The sequence below is a fragment of the Erithacus rubecula genome (assembly GCF_903797595.1).
Source record: "Erithacus rubecula genome assembly, chromosome: 26".
In the NCBI taxonomy this organism is placed as follows: Eukaryota; Metazoa; Chordata; class Aves; order Passeriformes; family Muscicapidae; genus Erithacus; species Erithacus rubecula.
The window spans coordinates 3,566,433-3,584,691 of record NC_136678.1 but is presented as its reverse complement, the minus strand read 5'-3'; the positions used below and the strand labels follow the sequence as shown (position 1 = coordinate 3,584,691).

At 53.6% G+C, this 18,259-nt stretch overlaps 1 protein-coding gene across 1 annotated transcript in view; it reads left to right on the top strand.

Moving 5' to 3' along the window:
- Positions 1 to 18,259, top strand: part of ITPR3 (inositol 1,4,5-trisphosphate receptor type 3) — a 42,312-nt gene that overhangs the window by 22,331 nt on the left and 1,722 nt on the right. Inside the window, exons 22-56 of the mRNA XM_079327255.1 lie at positions 386 to 582; positions 711 to 840; positions 1,126 to 1,183; positions 1,333 to 1,498; positions 1,634 to 1,798; positions 1,968 to 2,036; positions 2,383 to 2,508; positions 2,637 to 2,759; positions 2,913 to 3,113; positions 3,493 to 3,744; positions 3,830 to 3,955; positions 4,183 to 4,308; positions 4,405 to 4,525; positions 5,897 to 6,081; positions 6,190 to 6,338; positions 6,459 to 6,567; positions 6,709 to 6,799; positions 7,003 to 7,172; positions 7,591 to 7,765; positions 7,840 to 8,024; positions 8,302 to 8,502; positions 8,804 to 8,914; positions 9,666 to 9,761; positions 11,164 to 11,265; positions 11,477 to 11,563; positions 12,133 to 12,243; positions 12,618 to 12,810; positions 14,034 to 14,159; positions 14,992 to 15,164; positions 15,245 to 15,409; positions 15,891 to 16,083; positions 16,397 to 16,492; positions 16,776 to 16,900; positions 17,086 to 17,251; positions 18,088 to 18,248. Of these exons, the coding sequence (XP_079183381.1) occupies positions 386 to 582; positions 711 to 840; positions 1,126 to 1,183; positions 1,333 to 1,498; positions 1,634 to 1,798; positions 1,968 to 2,036; positions 2,383 to 2,508; positions 2,637 to 2,759; positions 2,913 to 3,113; positions 3,493 to 3,744; positions 3,830 to 3,955; positions 4,183 to 4,308; positions 4,405 to 4,525; positions 5,897 to 6,081; positions 6,190 to 6,338; positions 6,459 to 6,567; positions 6,709 to 6,799; positions 7,003 to 7,172; positions 7,591 to 7,765; positions 7,840 to 8,024; positions 8,302 to 8,502; positions 8,804 to 8,914; positions 9,666 to 9,761; positions 11,164 to 11,265; positions 11,477 to 11,563; positions 12,133 to 12,243; positions 12,618 to 12,810; positions 14,034 to 14,159; positions 14,992 to 15,164; positions 15,245 to 15,409; positions 15,891 to 16,083; positions 16,397 to 16,492; positions 16,776 to 16,900; positions 17,086 to 17,251; positions 18,088 to 18,248 (5,030 nt within the window). The remainder of the gene's footprint in view (positions 1 to 385; positions 583 to 710; positions 841 to 1,125; positions 1,184 to 1,332; positions 1,499 to 1,633; positions 1,799 to 1,967; positions 2,037 to 2,382; positions 2,509 to 2,636; positions 2,760 to 2,912; positions 3,114 to 3,492; positions 3,745 to 3,829; positions 3,956 to 4,182; positions 4,309 to 4,404; positions 4,526 to 5,896; positions 6,082 to 6,189; positions 6,339 to 6,458; positions 6,568 to 6,708; positions 6,800 to 7,002; positions 7,173 to 7,590; positions 7,766 to 7,839; positions 8,025 to 8,301; positions 8,503 to 8,803; positions 8,915 to 9,665; positions 9,762 to 11,163; positions 11,266 to 11,476; positions 11,564 to 12,132; positions 12,244 to 12,617; positions 12,811 to 14,033; positions 14,160 to 14,991; positions 15,165 to 15,244; positions 15,410 to 15,890; positions 16,084 to 16,396; positions 16,493 to 16,775; positions 16,901 to 17,085; positions 17,252 to 18,087; positions 18,249 to 18,259) is intronic.

Here is an 18,259-nt window from a genome sequence, read left to right as displayed (position 1 = left end):
CATGGCCTGCCAGTGCTTTCCATGACTTGCCCAGTGCTTTCCATGGTTTACCCCGTGCTTTCCATGGCCTGCTCAGTGCTTTCCATGGCCTGCCCAGTGCTTTCCATGGTTTACCCAGTGCCTTCCATGGCCTGCCCAGTGCTATCCATGACCTGCCCAGTGTTTTCCAGTTCTTGTGGCAAGAAAACCAGACACTGGCTTGCTGCTGTGGCTGGGTGTGCTGTAGGACATAGGGTGGTGAGCCCTTGGGCATGCTGGAAGAAATACTCGGTGCCTTCTGCTCATTCTCTGATTAAATCTAGAGCATATTCCTGTCCAAGTGGGTCCTTCCTTGCTCCTCTGCCACCTCCCTCTCCACCCACACTAACTGTGGCTGAACCCACAGGGAAGAACGTGCGGAGGTCGATCCAGGGCGTGGGGCAGATGATGTCCACCATGGTGCTGAGCAGGAAGCAGTCCATCTTCAGTGCCCCCAGCCTCAGCACCGGCTCTGCCCCAGAGCAAGTGGACAGAGGGAGGAGCATTGAGAACGAGAACATTGTGGTGATGGAGACCAAGCTGAAGATCCTGAAGATCTTGCAGGTTGGAGCCGATGGAGTTGTGGGATCTGTGGGATGGGGGTGTGTAATGGGATTTTCTCCAGCAGGGGCACAGTTGGTGTGAAGAAGGCACTCAGTCACTTCTGCTTTCTCCTTCCCTGCTGCTTCCAGTTCATCCTGAATGTGCGGCTGGACTACAGGATCTCCTACCTGCTGTCTGTTTTCAAGAAGGAGTTTGTGGAGGTTTATCCCATGCAGGACAGCGCAGCTGATGGCACAGCTCCAGCCTTTGACTCCACAAGTAACTCTCCCACTTTGCTCCTGGTACACCCCCAGCTCAGCAAACCCCAGGGGCCAGGGGGACACGGGGGGCAGAGGTGACATCTCCAGCAGGACTGACATCTCCAGCAGGACTGACATCTCAGAAGTGACATCTCCAGCAGCTGCTGCTGGCAGGGGGCAGGGAGGGATGGAGTTTGTGTTTTGGTGGGAACAGGATCAGGGAGCTTGGTTGGTTCCTGTGGGTTCCTGCCAAGACAAAGTGCTGGCATTGTCCACCCTTGTCACTCCCTTCCTCTCCCTGCAGCTGCAGCCATGAACCTGGACCGGATTGGGGAACATGCTGAGGCCATGTTTGGTGTGGGGTGAGTCCCTGCTCCCCATAGCTCCCCTTCCCCTCCTGCCCATCCCACCCAGGCTGGAGCTGCAGGTGATGAGGAGGCTGAGGCTCTAAGGCTCTAAAGCTGCCCCTATCAGCCTCTAAGCTCCTGTTAATGCCTCCATCCCACCCCAGGAAGTCCAGCAGCATGCTGGAGGTGGATGACGAGGGAGGGAGGATGTTCCTGCGGGTGCTGATCCACCTGACCATGCACGACTACCCCCCGCTCATCTCCGACTCCCTGCAGCTCCTCTTCAAGCACTTCAGCCAGAGGCAGGAGGTCCTGCACACCTTCAAACAGGTGAGGGCACCTGGAGCACCCCATGCCTGGCTGTGGGTGGGGGGCATGGGGTGGAGCCTTGACCATTCCTTGGGAGGGAGAGCTGGGAGTGGGATTTGTGCCTCGAACTGGAAACCCCTGGGATTGTCACTGCAGGTCCAGCTCCTGATCTCAGCCCAGGATGTGGAGAACTACAAGGTGATCAAGTCAGAGCTGGACAAACTCCGCACGATGGTGGAGAAATCAGAGCTCTGGGTGGACAAGAAGGGCAGCAACAAAGGGGAGAGCACAGGGGAGGGGAACAAGAAGGAGAAGAAGGAGGTGAGAGCCCTGAGCAAGACACTGGGATCCAGGGTGGGAAAGGATTGGGAGGCAGGGGGGCTGCTCACTTTAACTCAACACCTGATGCCTCTCGATGGCTCCAGGAGGGTCCTGTGGGGTGTGGTTGGAGGGGCACAGTGTGACCCCAGTGCTGTTGTGTCCCCTGCAGCACGGTGCTGACGAGGAGGTCATTGCTCCGGGAGAGAAGAGCAGCGAGAACTACCAGATAGTGAAGGGGGTGAGTGAGACCAAACCCCAGCAAACCAGCAGGAAGGAAAGGGGTGAAATCCTGGGGGGATTTCCAAATTCTGTGCTTCAGTAGAAACAAATCCAAGCCTGGCTTGCTCCTGCTAGCTCAGCACAGGGAAAAGCTGTCACATCCTTTACTGGGGTGGACTGGGTGGGTGATGGCTACAAGGGCTCTGCATGGTGCAGCAGGGATGATCCCCAAGGTTTGTGAGCAAAGCAGGGAACACCCAGGATTACAGAGGGAGCATTAGGAATGCAAACCAGCCCCAGTGCTGCTGACCATCCTGAGTGTCTCCAGGCTCAATCCCTGCCTGCCCTGGTCCCTCTGTCCCCAGATCCTGGAGCGACTCAACAAGATGTGCGGGGTGGGGGAGCAGGTGCGCAAGAAGCAGCAGCGCCTGCTGAAGAACATGGATGCCCACAAAGTGATGCTGGACCTGCTGCAGATCCCCTATGAGAAGGTGGGTGGGCAGAAACCAACTGATCCTGAGCACCCAGGGAAGAGATGGCACACAGGGACCCCCTGAGTGGCCTCCTGCCACTGCCATCCCTCTCAGCTCCACGGGTTTCTCCTCTCTCCCCTCCTCAGGGGGATGCCAAGATGATGGAGATCCTCAAGTTCACCCACCAGTTCCTGCAGAAGTTTTGTGCTGGCAATCAGGAGAACCAGGCCCTGCTGCATAAACACCTCAACCTGTTCCTGACCCCAGGGGTGAGGAGAGGACACGGAGGGGCAGCAGCACAGGGAGGGAATTCAGCATCGCTGCTGGGGCTGAGAGCAGGGGATGGCAAAGCCAGGAGGAGACACCAGGAGTTGGGGACAGCTCCTGCATCCCCCTGAGCTCACTCTGCCTGTTGTCCCCAGCTGCTGGAGGCAGAGACCATGCAGCACATCTTCCTCAACAACTACCAGCTGTGCTCAGAGATCAACGAGACGGTGCCACAGCACTTCATCCACTGCGTGGCCACCCACGGCCGCCACGTCCAGTACCTCGACTTCCTGCACACCATCATCAAGGCCGAGGGCAAGTATGTCAAGAAGTGCCAGGACATGATCATGACTGAGGTGAGGACATCTCCTGTGGGTCAGGAGTGGGGGGAAGCAGGACAAGGCTCTCAGAAGCTGCACTGTTGGCTTTTCCCTTGAGAAGAGCCTTCCAGCTGTGCTGGATCCTCCCTGGAACCAGCCAGCCCCAGTGCTGGTGGCCGTCTCGAGTGGCCATCAGCCATCTCCAGGGGATCAATGCGAGGTCCAAGAGCCAGTTTGGGAGTCCCACAATTTTTGATTGTGCTGCAAATGCCTGATTTTCCCTGTAAACACAAATCCTTGTGCCCCTTCCCTGCCACTTCTCATCCCCCACAGCAGAGGGGACACCATTGTCCTTGGAGGTTCTGACCCTCCTTTTTCAGAGTGGTGACCACTGAGCACTGACCCTTCCCTGCAGCTCACCAACGCAGGGGACGACGTGGTGGTTTTCTACAACGACAAGGCTTCGCTGGCCACCCTGCTGGAGATGATGACAGCAGCCAGGGATGGGGTGGAGGAGAACAGCCCCCTGATGTACCACATCTCCCTGGTGGACCTGCTGGCTGCCTGTGCTGAGGGCAAGAACGTCTACACCGAGATCAAGTGCACGTCCCTGCTGCCCCTGGAGGATGTGGTGCGTGTGGTGACACACGAGGACTGCATCACAGAGGTACGGGGTGGCAGCCAGGAGGACATGGGGCTCTGCAGGGATCGTCCCCTGACACTGTCCCTGCTTCTTCCCCACTCCCTGGCAGGTGAAAATGGCCTATGTGAACTTTGTGAACCACTGCTACGTGGACACGGAGGTGGAGATGAAGGAGATCTACACCAGCAACCACATCTGGACCCTCTTTGAGAACTTCACCCTGGACATGGCGCAGGTGCATGGGGAGGGTTGGGTGGGAGGGACACAGGGTGATGTCACCAAGGGTCCCTTGAAGCCTTCTGCAGGGCATGGACACAGCTGCCACACTGGGGGCTGGGGCATGGCCAGGGCTGCCTGGTGTGACCACAGGAGCTGTGTCACCATCCACATCCCTCAGCTCAGTGTGGTGGCAGCAGCCTCTGAGCTCAGCCCATGCCATCAGCGCCCTCCCTGCCCTCACAGATGTGCAAGAAGCGGGAGAAGCGGCTGCCGGACGCCACGCTGGAGAAGTATGTGCTGACAGTGGTGCTGGACACCATCAACGCCTTCTTCAGCTCGCCCTTCTCAGAGAACAGCACCTCTCTGCAGGTCATGAGCTGGGCAGGGTGGCAGGGGGAGGACAGTGCCTCAGCCAGCCCCCAGAACACGGTTTGGATGTGTGTGTGACACTGCTGTCTCCTGCAGACCCACCAGACCATCGTGGTGCAGCTGCTCCAGTCCACCATGAGGCTGCTGGAGTGCCCGTGGCTGCAGCAGCAGCACAAGAGCTCAGTGGAGTCCTGCATCCGCACGCTGGCCATGGTCGGTAAGGAGCCACTGCTGGGGACAGAGATCCTGGGCTGTCCCTGCCCAGCAGTGACCAGGACACCCTGTCCCTCCTTTGGGGGTGGCAGGACACCACGGTGAGGGGCTGCCAGCTGGGGATGGGGACATTCAGCTCCAGGATGTGCTTCCTTGTGAGCTTCATCTCAGCACACCCAGGATAATGTGGGGATAACCAGAGCCTGGGTTTGGCTGGGAGCTCCCTGGGGTGTCCCAGCCCGGACACAAAGCCAACAGTGACTGTGGTTTTCCCTGGGCAGGACTTTGCCCTCGGTGTGCCTGACTCAGGCTGTTAACACTGAGTCACCGTGCAAAGCCTTGCTGGTGGCTGGGCTCTGGGTGGGGATTTCCCTTTGGAATTCCAGGCAGGCTGCTAGCAGCCTCCCCAGCCAGAAACCAGGACTGGGGCTTGTTTCCACCCTGTGTGGGGCTGTGGCTGTTGGGGTGTGTGGGAACACTCCAGCCCATACTGGCCTGCAGGAGTTTACTCGTGCATTTACCCCAAATCTCTGCTGCAAATGAGGTGAACGCTGGTAAAGGGGTGCCCAGATAGATGGTGGGACCCAGCTGGGTGCTGGCTGTCCCAACCCTGTGGAGGTTCTTGGGACCTCCAGTGCTCTAGGCACAACTCTGGAGCTCTTAGGGTCCTGATTCATTTGGTTATCTAAAATAAGCAAAGCAGTTAATAGTTAAAAGGTTATTTATTACAAAGCACATCTTATTACAAGCACATCAGTCTCAGCAGTCCACAGACAAGCAATAGCAAAAAGCAATGGCAAAGGCAGTGGCAGTAGCAAAGCAAAAACCTGGCAAAGAGCTAATGGCTTAAAGCCCTGGCAAAAGCCAATGGCTAAAAGCAACAACACTCCTGAATACACAGTCTTATATAGGACTTTTCCAACAAGCCAAGATGCAAACTCAGACCACACTCCTTAAGCTATTAGAATTCTAGTTTCTTAGCACACCAGGTTATGTATAGAACTATGCGTACAATCTATCTTGTTCTATCTAAAAAATGTCAGCAATATTCATACTATACCTCTATCATGTCTAATTCTTGTCTACAACTGTGGGCCTGGAGCCTCTATTGAAGATATCAGTACATTTCAACCTTCACTAGAACACTCACTGCTACTGTGGCATTTGAAACCTTTCACTTACTAAAAGCATTAGAACTCACTCTAAATTACTGAATTACTTCTACTTAAATGTCTACTTTATCTGTGAGTGGTTTAACACACTTCAATCAATCCATCCACAGACTTTAATTCAATTCAATCCCTGCACTCTGATTTCTCTCTGAGGAATTCAGAGACCCCTGACTCCCTGACTCAACACACCCCCCTGTTCGCAGCCAAGAGCCGCTCCATCGCGCTGCCCATGGACCTGGACGCCCACGTGAGCTCCCTGCTCAACAGCAGCTCCACCAGCACGGTGCAGAGGAACACCTCCAGCTACAAGGCAGCCACACGAACCTTCCCCCGCGTGTCCACCACCCCAAACCAGTGGGACTACAAGAACATCATCGAGAAGCTGCAGGTGCAGGGCAGGGCGTGGCGGGGCTCGGGTGGCAGGAGGGTGCTGGCGTGGCAGGGTCCCTCTGCTGTGTGTCCCCCTGGCTCTGAAGGGGGGTGCTGTGGCTTGTAGGACATCATCAACGCCCTGGAGGATCGCCTGAAGCCGCTGGTGGAGGCTGAGCTGTCCGTGCTGGTGGATGTCCTGCACCGGCCGGAGCTGCTGTTCATGGAGGGGACGGAGGCGTTCCAGCGATGCGAGAGCGGGGGGTTCCTGTCCAAGTGAGGCTGGTTTGGGGGTGCTGGGGAGGGGTTGGGACCCTCATCCCGTGTGCCTGCAGCCTGCAGGGTGGTTCCCTCAGGGATCCCTCCCAGCGTGTGACAATGGCTTTGCTGTGCCAGGCTGGTGCAGCACACCAAGGACCTGATGGAGACGGAGGAGAAGCTCTGCATCAAGGTGCTGAGGACGCTGCAGCAGATGCTGGTGAAGAGGAATAAGTATGGAGAGAGGGTGAGCACTGTGATCTGTGCCCATGTGGGCCCTGCTCCTGGGCTGGCAGAGCCCACCCAGGGCACCCAGGGGTGCTCAGCCTGTTCTGCCTCAGCCCTGGCCTTGGCAGGGGACACTGGTGACGTTTGTTTGCCTTGGCAGGGCAACCTGCTGCGGAAAATGCTCATGAACAATTACCTGCAGAACAAGAGGTCCAGCTCCAAGGGGGAGATGGGGGATGCTGCTGGGGGAGGTGAGTGCCCCTCTTCTGCCCCTTCCCCACAAATCCTCCCAAGCAGTGATGGGACCAGGTCTGTGGCTGGTTGCCACGTCCCCACCTCCACGGGAGCAGAAGATTTGGGGGAGTGAAGGGATGGCTCTGAGATGCCCTGGCAGTTGTGGAGCTGTGCTGGCTCTGTGCTAACACAGCATCACACCCCTGGTGTCCCCACGCAGGCCAGGACCAGGACTGGTCAGCCATTGCAGCTGTCCAGTGCCGGCTGGACCGTGAAGGGGCCACCAAGCTGGTGGCTGACCTCATCATGAACACCAAGAATGAGAAGATCTTCCAGGAGAGCATCCTGCTGGCCATCCGCCTGCTGGATGGTGGCAACACCGAGATCCAGGTGCTGAGGGGGTTTGGGCTGCCAGGGGTTGGTGTGGGCAGTGTGAGGGTCCAGTGGTCAGTCCTGGGAAGTGGGTTTGGCCAAAATACTTCTTGTTTGTGCTGAAATCGATGATTTGAGTTTCTCAGCCCTATGGCTGGATGAAGGGCTGGAGGCTGCAGGAGGGGCAGGTGGTTCCAGGTTGTTTCTGGAGTTCTGCTGATGCCCTCTGCCGGGAATTCCTAAAATGGCTCAGGGCTGCAGCTCTTGTGGGGCACCTGCATCCCAAACCCTTTGTCACAGGGAAGCTGAAAAATGGTGTGTGCAAAAGCCAGGTTATCCTGGGCAATGTCTGAGTGCCAAGGCTGCCACTCAAAGGGACAGGCAGGGACATTTTGGACACTGTGGTGGCGACCTGAACGAGCATTTTTTTCACCAGAAATCCTTTTACAACCTCATGACGAGCGACAAGAAGTCCGAGAAGTTCTTCAAGGTTCTGCACGACCGGATGAAGAAGGCGCAGCAGGAGACCAAGTCCACAGTGTCGGTGAACATGAGCGACATCGGGAACAAACCCCGCGAGGACAAGGACGAGCCAGACCCTGGCAACAAAGGTGAGGGCTTTGTCCCTTTGTCCCCTCAGCAGGGCTGGGTGACAGTTGAGTGATGAGGGCACAATTCCCTCCAGGACGAGGGGACACCTTCCTGCTGCCCGGCACCCCCACGCGGTACCCGATGGCCGTGGGGTTCAGGAAGGGCCACGAGCCCGGGGAGCAGGGCCAGAACAACGAGATGGGGGTGACAGTGCTGATCATGGAGCCCATCCTGCGCTTCCTGCAGCTGCTCTGCGAGAACCACAACCGCGACCTGCAGGTCGGTGCTGGGCTCTGGGGGTCAGCTGTGGGTTAAGGATTGGGGAAGGGGTGGGATCTGTCCCAGTATGGCCCCAAAATGCTGTGGCAGCAGCAGTTCTGTGCCTCAGTTTCCCCATGTGCAGTGCACTGTGCCTTGTGGATAACCTGTGGGTGGAGTTCATGGCTGTGGGGCTGAGGTTACAGGGGCAGTTCCAGCCCAAATATCCCTCAGACTGCAGCTGGAGGGGTGTGGGAAGAGAGAGATCAGGACCCCATCCCTGGGCTCTGCTCCACAGAACTTCCTGCGGTGCCAAAACAACAAAACCAACTACAACCTGGTGTGTGAGACGCTGCAGTTCCTGGACATCATGTGTGGCAGCACCACGGGCGGGCTGGGGCTGCTCGGCCTCTACATCAACGAGTACAACGTGGCTCTCATCACCCAGACCCTGGAGACCCTGACCGAGTACTGCCAGGGGCCCTGCCATGAGAACCAGGTCTGGCCTCATTCCCCAAACCTCATCACGGACCAGGGGAGGTTTGGGGGGGGATGTAGGGGGTGGATTTTGGGTTCAGAGTGTGAGCAGAAGCAGAATGTGGGCAGCAGAGGTCACAGGGCTCCTGCACAGGTAACCAGCTGCTGCAAAATGTGGTGAATGCAGATGGGGGTAAATAATTCCCCTCTTTGCAGGGAGAAGGGAGGTTTGGGGGCTCAGGGCTAGAGGCAGGGCAGTGTTTCAGAGTAAAGCTGGGAGGACTGGCAGGATCTGTGGGATAACCCTTTGCCCAACACCCCAGAGCTGCATCGTGACCCACGAGTCCAACGGGATCGACATCATCACAGCCCTGATCCTCAACGACATCAGCCCCCTCTGCAAGTACCGCATGGACCTGGTCCTGCAGCTCAAGGTGGGCTGGGCTGGGGTGGAGGGGATGAGTCTGTGTGTCACTTTGTGTCACTGTGTCACTGTGTCACTGCAAGAACTCACTGGCAGGGCACGGGGTGTGTGGTCACTGTAGAGGGGACCCTGCCTGTGTGGGCACACAGGGCTGGGTGCAGAAACAAAGGACTTTTGGACAACAAACTAATATGATTATGTAGAAGTTGATTTATTGTTTACTTTTATTTATACATTTTAAATCTGCTGTCTACCTGATTACGTATTTTTTGATTGGTTTTGTATTACGTATTTTGTTTTACTTATTACATTTTGATTACGTATTTTTTTATTTGCTTTTATTTTGTTGACATGCTTTGTATGAGTTTTGCAGGTAAAATGATTGGTTGTAGTTCAGTACATTAGTGCTTACTTTCATTTTGGGTTTTTCTAATTTTGGTATTCTGTTTTTTAGCTTTTTCTTTCTTAATTTAGCCCAATTCATGCTTTAGTAACTTTGAAGAGTTTTAGAAAGTTGGATAGACTGCAGAAAAACACATAAATATGGCTCATTCAATGTACTTGCTATAAACAATGGTTTAAACTAAGAAATGTAGAAAAACAGCTAAATATATTTTGGCTGGCGCACTTGCTACAGCTGGGGCATCTCCACCACTCAGACATCTCTGGCACCGGGGATTTGGTGGGGGTAATTCTGCCCACCCCAAAGCCCAGGTGCTGGCAGGGCAGAGCTCCCCTCACCAAAGGTTTCTCCTCACCAGGACAATGCCTCCAAGCTCCTGCTGGCCCTCATGGAGAGCAGGCACGACAGCGAGAACGCCGAGAGGATCCTCATCAGCCTCCGTCCCCAGGAACTGGTGAGGGGACTGGGAATGTCCCACTGAGCCCCCAGCCCATGGCTGAACATCCCCTGCCCTGGCTCGTTGTAGTGGTTTTGAAAGCAAAACCGATGAGAGAATCCAAGTCAGAAATAGAATATAATAGGAAAATATAATAGGAAATTTTATATAAGAATTTAATAGGAAATTTATATAGGGATTTAATAGGAAAATCAAGGGAAAAAAATAAAATACAAAAGAAACAAAAGTACAAAAAACCCCACTGACAGTCAGAATACAACCTGACACCCTGCTAGTTAAGGTGGTGGTAGCAGTCCAGATGAAGTGGTCTGCTTGAAGCATTATCCTGTAGAAAGGTCTGATATCTTTTCTCCTCTGGAATCCAGTGGAAAAGGTGCTCTGGTGTTCCAAATCTCAGTTTTTATCTGGGTAGGAAAGGCTTGGCTCCTCCCCTGGCTGGAGCATCTCCCAGGGGGATGATGGAATTTTATCAGTCATGCACTGGGACTCACTGGCCATGAACAGGAGATATCTCCTGGAGGGAGGATGGGTTTTAGATGGCCCATTAACAGGAGATATCTCCTGGAGGGAGGATGGTTTTTAGATGGCCCATTAACAGGAGATATCTCCCATGGAGATAAGAATCACTGCCCCACCTGGTTTCAGCAGATGGTGATAGAATGCAGACTTTTGGGCACATCTTTACATTGTAACCTAGGACACTGTGTTGCAGTTTCTGCTTTGCACCCAAGAACCGCCTCCCTTGCCCCACTGCTGCTCCTTGTGAAAAATGAGGTTCACTTCCTTGGTAGATTTTAAAAAGTTTAATAAAGGACAATAAGAGACAATAAAGTAGAAGTTTATAATGGCTGGGTGCTTGGCATTCTGCTAAGAGCACACCTTAACTCAGAAAACACTTTGTTAAATGCATCAACTTGTTGCATATTTATAGACTTTTATCCATTATTCAAAATCAGCCCCCCAGCCTGTAAATCAACTTTTCTTTTTCATTGTGGCTTCTTCTTATTGGCGCACTCCCCAATAACAGAGATCAATAAATTCCTTCTTTGGAGTTCTGGTGATCGTCACCCCTGTCTTCATCCAGACAGGATAATCCAAGAATGTGCAGAATTTTCTGATTGTCTTTTTACCATCCTCTGAATTAGTTACATGAACAAAAGCTGTTTACATCACCATGTTATACTCCAATAAAAAAAATACATAATTGTTATACTACAATTTCTAAGTTTTGTTAATAGCAGAACTAAAAAAAAAAACTATATTTATTCAGCACAATTTTCCAACATTATACATACAGCATTCATTTTAATATTTGTGAAAAGCCAATAATATAATATGTACTTATAACATCATCCTGGCTGGAGGAGGAATCAGCTCTGTGCCCTGTGCTGCCTTGCAGGTGGATGTGATTAAGAAAGCCTATCTGCAGGAGGAGGAGTGTGAGAACGCTGAGGTTTCCCCCCGGGAAGTTGGGCACAACATTTATATCCTGGCACTGCAGGTATGGAGCTGTAAGAGCATCTTGCCAGGCTGTGCTCACACGCTGCACTTTTTTCTCCTTATTTATGCACATTTCCTCCAGCCAGATTGGTCACTCTGGGGAGCCAAATGTGCTGTGGGGAGCACATCCTGCACCCCTGTGTCCCCTGACCCTCCCTGGGACTGCTGGTGGCTCTCTGTTCTCACTGTCACCATCCCTGTCCCCCTGCCAGCTCTCCAGACACAACAAGTCCCTGCAGCAGCTCCTGAAGCCAGTGAAGCGAATCCAGGAGGAGGAGGAGGAGGGAATCTCATCCATGGTATGGAGAGGCCTTGGGGATGGAGCCCCCACAAAGTGCCCTCAGCTGAGGCTGCAAAGAGCCCTTGCAGAGCCCTCCTGGGATTTGCTGTTCAGGATTTGATGGATTTTGGTGGTCCCCAGGGGATTAAAGAGTGAGAGACACCTCCATGTCCTTTTAGGCAGAGGTAGAAGCCCAAAGGTGTGTGTGCCCCATTGTGGGGTGACACAGGCTGGTGGCCCTGGGGGGTTCTGCTCTCACCCACATCCCCCCTTCCCTTCAGAAAGGAAGGGCTGAGTCCTTTGCTGCTGTTCCTTGCTTGGGTACCTCAGATCCTGACAAGATTCAGCAGGAATGTGATTTCCCCGGGGGTTTTGTGAGCACTGGTTTGTAATTTGTGGATTAGCAGCACTTGGATGTAATTATTGCAGGGAATCGATTGTCTGTCACTGCGGGGAGCACTCGCACCCCTTATGGAAGCTTTAATTCATTTGCTCTTCCCTGAAAACCTCATCAGCTGTGGGAGATGTTGAGGCACGTTGTGGGAACAGTCAGATCCTCATGCTCTCCCTTTCCCTCTCCCCATCCAGCTCAGCCTCAACAACAAGCAGCTGTCGCAGATGCTGAAATCCACGGCCCCAGTGCAGGAGGAAGAGGAGGATCCACTGGCTTATTATGAAAAACACACATCCCAAATCGAGGCAAGACCTCTTGGCTTTCCAACAGCTCATGGCCCACAAATCCCACCTGGCTCCAGATGCCTCATCTCTGATTATTTTGTCCCTCCTTCCCATCCCCATGCTGGCAGCAGCATTAGCTCCAGGATCTGAGGGATGAGCACCCCTGGACCATCCCTTCTCTCCCAGCATCAGTGGGATGCAGCTGATCCAGCAGCCTCATCCTTGGCATGGATCCCCCATTCCCAGTTACCCAGCCTGGGCTGCCTCTTCTCAGGGCAGTTTGGAAGCTTTTAAACGAGTGGCTGACAACATTTGGATGCTGTGGAGTGGGAGGGAGGAGGAGAAGGAGGAAAAACCCTCATCAGGGCGGGATCTGAGGGCTGTGCTTCCCGCAGATCGTGCGGCTGGACCGGAGCATGGAGCAGATCATCTTCCCTGTGCCTGGCATCTGCGAGTTCCTCACCAAGGAGACCAAGTACCGGCTCTTCACCACCACGGAGCAGGACGAGCAGGGCAGCAAAGTCAGCGACTTCTTCGACCAGTCCTCCTTCCTGCACAACGAGATGGAGTGGCAGAAGAAGCTGCGCAGTAAGAACAAGCCAGAGCCAAACTGGGTCAAACTGGGTCAAACTGGGGGACATTCCAGCTGGGAATGGCGTGGCTGAGCTGCCACTGCTCTGCAGAGCACCCACACCCAGCAGAGTGCAGGGAGTGAGGGATGAAATCCCAGCTCTGTGCTGTCAGTGCAGTTCCTCCACAGTCCAAGGTGCACCTTGCTCACATTCCCTGGGATTCCAGCTGAGGTGTTTTCCCTGGAAAGCCCTTTCCCTAAGGCAGAGTCTTGTAGCTGCACATGGGAAATAAATCCTGTTTCTCTGCCCCCTGCAGATCTGCTCAGGGGCTTCCAGGGTGGAAATCCTAGCTGTAAATCCCAGGAACTGATGGGATTTACACTGTGATCACACTGGGGACACTGGGATGCAGCTGAGGAGCTCTGAGGGAGGACAGAGCCAACCATTCCAGGAGTCAGAGTAGATCTCCAGAGGGCTGGGAAACCAAGGAATGCGAGCAGAAACACTTAGAAAGTGCACTCCTCTTCCAGCAGATGAGCAGGAATGTTTTCAAAACACCTCATGAAGGGTTTGAAGGAGTTGGGAGCTGGGTCAGTCTGGGGCCAGCAGCTGCAGAGTCCCTAAGGGTCTGGGAGGTGACCCAGGGGGACACAGGGATGACACAGGGGGTTCAGGAGGACACAGGGGGTCTGGGATCACACAGGGGGTCTGGGATGACACAGGAGCTCCAGGAGGACACAGGGGGTCTGGGATCACACAGGGGGTCTGGGATGACACAGGGGCTCCAGGAGGACACGGGGGGTCTGGGATAACACAAGGGTTTCAGGAAGGACACAGGGATGGCACAGGGGGTCTGGGATGACACAGGGAATTCAGGAAGGACACAGGGATGGCACAGAGGGTCTGGGATGACACAGGGGCTCCAGGAGGACACAGGGGGTTCAGAAAGGACACAGGGATGACACAGGGGGTCTGGGATGACACAGGGAATTCAGGAAGGACACAGGGATGGCACAGAGGGTCTGGGATCATACAGGGGGTTCAGGAGGACACAGGGGGTCTGGGATGACACAAGGGGTTCAGAAAGCACACAGGGGGTCTGAGATGACACAAGGGGTTCAGAAAGCACACAGGGGGTCTGGGATGACACAAGGGGTTCAGGAAGGACACAGGGGCTCCAGGAGGACCCGGTTGGCACGAGGCTGGCTGAGGTTTGTGTGTTGCCTCCTCTCCCCCCAGGCATGCCGCTGATGTACTGGTTCTCCCGCAGAATGACTCTCTGGGGAAGCATTTCCTTCAACCTGGCTGTCTTCATCAACATCATCATTGCTTTCTTCTACCCCTATGTGGAAGCCACTTCCATGGGTAAGTGCCCCCACAGCTGCTGCTCCTCAGGGTGGAAGGGAAAGGGATTTTTACATGCAGGAAAACTGGCACTGCCCTCATCCTTGGGCTCCTTTGGGCTCCTACAGCCCTTTCTGCTGGATAAAGAATTAATCAGGATTTCAGTTTCCAGCCCTGCTACCCTTTCCTTCCCAGGAAAACCTCTCTTCCCCTGTTTGTACAATGTGGGAAGCAGTGATGAGATGGATACATTCCTGTTGTTGGGCAAAGCCTCCATCACCTCCAGTGGCTCTGAGCTCTTGGATAAAAGATGTTAGAAAATGTATCAGTAAAAACCACTGGGACCAACACAAATGCTCACAGTGCAGTGTCGCTGTACACAGAGAGTCACATGTAATAACAACAATGACTTCTTAAGCATGAGAAGCTAAAGAAGCACTTTATTAAAAAACTGAACCATATTTAGAGAGTGGTTCACAAGTCTCAAACAGGACAGCAATTCATTGGACAACAGGAGAAAACATCTCCTGTCATGTACAACACAAAACTGGTTCTCAGTCAACACCAGGTGTTAATCTCTGTTTATTAACTCCTTTCTGTTTACCTGAAAGTTATCATCCTGGGAAAGGCTGAGAAACTGCCTCAGCCTGGGAAAAGCCTCCCAACCTGAGAAAGAGAAAAAGAACTCAGAACCTGAAAAAGACCTGGCAAACCCTGCCTGGGCCTTCAGTGGTGTCCACATGGGGCCAACACAAATCCTCACAGCGCAGCAGCAGCAATTCTGATATTAGCTCATCAGCACGGACAGCCTGGCAGCAGCAGTGCCTTTAACACCCACATGTTCCCCTCCCAGGAGTGCTGGATTCCCCACTGATCTCCCTGCTCTTCTGGATCCTGATCTGCTTCTCCATCATGGCCCTGTTCACCAGGCGCTACGGGGTGAGGCCGCTGCTGGTGGCGCTGATCCTGCGCTCCATCTACTACCTGGGCATCGGGCTCACCCTCAACATCCTGGGAGCTCTCAACGTGAGTGTTCCACCTGCTGGGGAGCAGGAGGCTGTCCTGGGTTCCAAACCCCACTCCCTCCTGTTTCTGGCTGTCCCCAGCTGACCAACAAGATCGTGTTCGTGGTGAGCTTTGTGGGAAACCGAGGCACCTTCATCCGTGGCTACAAGGCCATGATCATGGATGTGGAGTTCCTGTACCATGTTGGCTACATCGTGACCAGTGTGCTGGGGCTCTTCGTGCACGAGCTCTTCTACAGCATCCTGGTAGGAGAAATTCAGCTGGCTTGGGGCACAAGGCGGATTGGTTGCTGCTTTAGGAGCTGTGACACCTTCCAGGGGCTGATTGATGGTGGAGAGAACAATTCCCTGTGCTCTAATCTTTGTATGGGCTCAGCTTTCTGCCTCCTGACAGTATCTATTGCTGTCTCTCTGCTGGTCCTGGGCTGTATCTCTCCTTCTAATCTGCTTTATGTGTGATTTATCTGGGTCAGCTGGGAGGCAACGTGAGCTGGTGAGGGCAGAGCCAGGGTACATGTGGCCTATTCTTGGCTCTCCTGCTGTGCATAAGTCACTCCATTCTTCTCTGCTTCCCTTCAGTGAGCTGGGAAACTTAAAGGCTTTGTGAGAAAAGTTAGTCAAGGTCTGCTGAGCGATCCAAGATCTCAGGATAAAAGGAGATATAGATAGGCCAGGCATTATCAAGAGAAGCACCCTGCAGCATTTCTTTGCTCCTGGGTCCTTTCAGCTGTTTGACTTGATCTACCGTGAGGAGACCTTGTTTAATGTCATCAAGAGCGTGACGCGGAACGGGCGCTCCATCCTGCTGACAGCCCTGCTGGCCCTCATCCTCGTCTACCTCTTCTCCATCGTGGGCTTCCTCTTCCTGAAGGATGACTTCATCCTCGAGGTGGACAGGCTGCCGGACAGCAAAGCCAAAGGTTGGGCATCATGGGGTGGTGGGGCACTGGGGGACCCTCACACGCATCTCAGGGTGGGTTTTTGGAGCGCTGGTTTTGGGGTCACACAGAGGACAGCACATAGCAGGGTTTGGGGTTAGAAGGGGACACAGAGCTAAAAATGAATGGTCAGCACTGCAGGGTCTCAACTCTGAGAAAAAGCTTCAGGGTCTGGAAAAAGTAGAATGTGAAGCAACTTTATCCCAGAGAAGGTTGGCATCTTCCTGGGAGCCCATGGCAGTGGTTTGCTGGGGAGAGGTGCTGCCATCACAGGGCTGGGCTCTCCTCCTTGCAGATGATCCCTTGGGGATGCAAAGGAACGTGGAGACCTTTGTGGAGTCGTGCAGCAGTGACAAAATCAGCTGCTCTGCTGCACCCACTGCCTTGGAAGGTAAGAGAGCCCTGTGGAAATGCCAGCTCTGTGTGGCAGTGTGGATTTGAGGAAAACCCCAGATTTTCCAAGGTAGAAACTAAATCCACTTCCTGAGCAAAAGGCCTGTGAATTTTGCACTGACCCTGGCGTAAAAAACGTTGGGGTGGATTAATTTAATCAGAAATGAGGTGGGAGCAGCGTTCGGCTGCTGGGACATCACAAGAGGCAGCTGCTCCTGTGTCACTGCAGCTGGAAGCACCCCAGGGGCAGGCTCTGAGCCCTGCTCTGCTCTCCTCCCCAGAAGCTGACCCAGAGCAGTGGGAACGTGCCTGTGACACGCTGCTCATGTGCATTGTCACCGTCCTCAACCACGGGCTGCGCAACGGCGGCGGCGTGGGGGACATCCTGAGGAAACCCTCCAAGGATGTGAGTGGGGACAGCACCTGACACCTCTTTCTTCTGCTGAACCCTGCTGCAATCACTGCTGGCCCTCCTGCCTGGGAGCTGTGACACATCCAGCTCCATCCCTGACGTTCTGCTCCTCCTCTGGTGCTGGGGTGGCTGGAGCAGAGCTGTGCCAGACACCCAGTTCTCCCTCTCATCCATTACAGGAGTCCCTGTTCCCTGCTCGAGTTGTCTATGACCTCCTCTTCTTCTTCATTGTCATCATCATCGTCCTCAACCTCATCTTTGGGGTCATCATTGACACTTTTGCTGATCTGAGGAGTGAGAAACAGAAGAAGGAAGAGATCCTGAAGACCACCTGTTTTATTTGTGGTGAGCACTGGGAATACAGGAATTGCCCCAAAGCTCTTCTTCCTTTTTAAGCTTGAGGGAAGGAAAAGAATTTCAGCTGGATTCTGGTTTTTATTTATTGCTGCAAAACTTGAATCTATTCAGCAAGGGGTCATTGCACTGGGAGGGGTTTAAACAAGGACACAGCTGGAGGGAAATTCTCAGTGTTGTTCCTCACCCTGCTAATGAGGTGTTAAACTAAAACCACATTGTGGGATTCTTGTCGCTGTGCATCTCACTACTGAGACCTTCCCTTGGCTTGTGGGGAAAAAAAAGCAGCATATCACTGGAGAAATATAATAGAGAAAATGCTCTGAAATCCTTTCAGTCAGCAGTAGGCATTTAAAAAAAAATAGAAAACCCTAGTAAATCTCTCTGTTTTTTCCTTTAAAGATCTTCTGGGTTTATTTTACTGGGCAGAGGCAAAGCCAGCAGGAAATTGTTCCCTGTGAGGGTGGGGAAGCCAGAGCAGCTGTGGCTGCCCCTGGATCCCTGGAAGTGCCCAAGGCCAGGCTGGACAGGGCTTGGAGCAATCTGGGATAAGGGAAGGTGTCCCTGCCCAGGGGATGGAAGGTCCCTTCCAAACCAACCCATTCCATGCTTCTCTGCTTCTGTGATTTTAAACAGAAGTCTTCTGAAGCCCCAGCTGGGTTGTTGCCCCCTGGTTTGGATGTTTAGGTGCTAAATGCCAAGTAATTATTAAAAGCACTTGAATGTCACATTTGGGAGGGGATGCACTGAGTTTCTTCCCATGTGTTTGCTGCTCACTCACCTCCTCCCCATCCCTGTCCTCCTCCATCCTTCCCTGCCTTTCCCAGGGCTGGAAAGGGACAAGTTTGACAACAAGACTGTGTCCTTTGAGGAGCACATCAAATATGAGCACAACATGTGGAACTACCTGTACTTCATCGTGCTGGTGAGGGTGAAGAACAAGACTGACTACACCGGGCCCGAGAGCTACGTGGCACAGATGATCAAGGTACAGGGGCA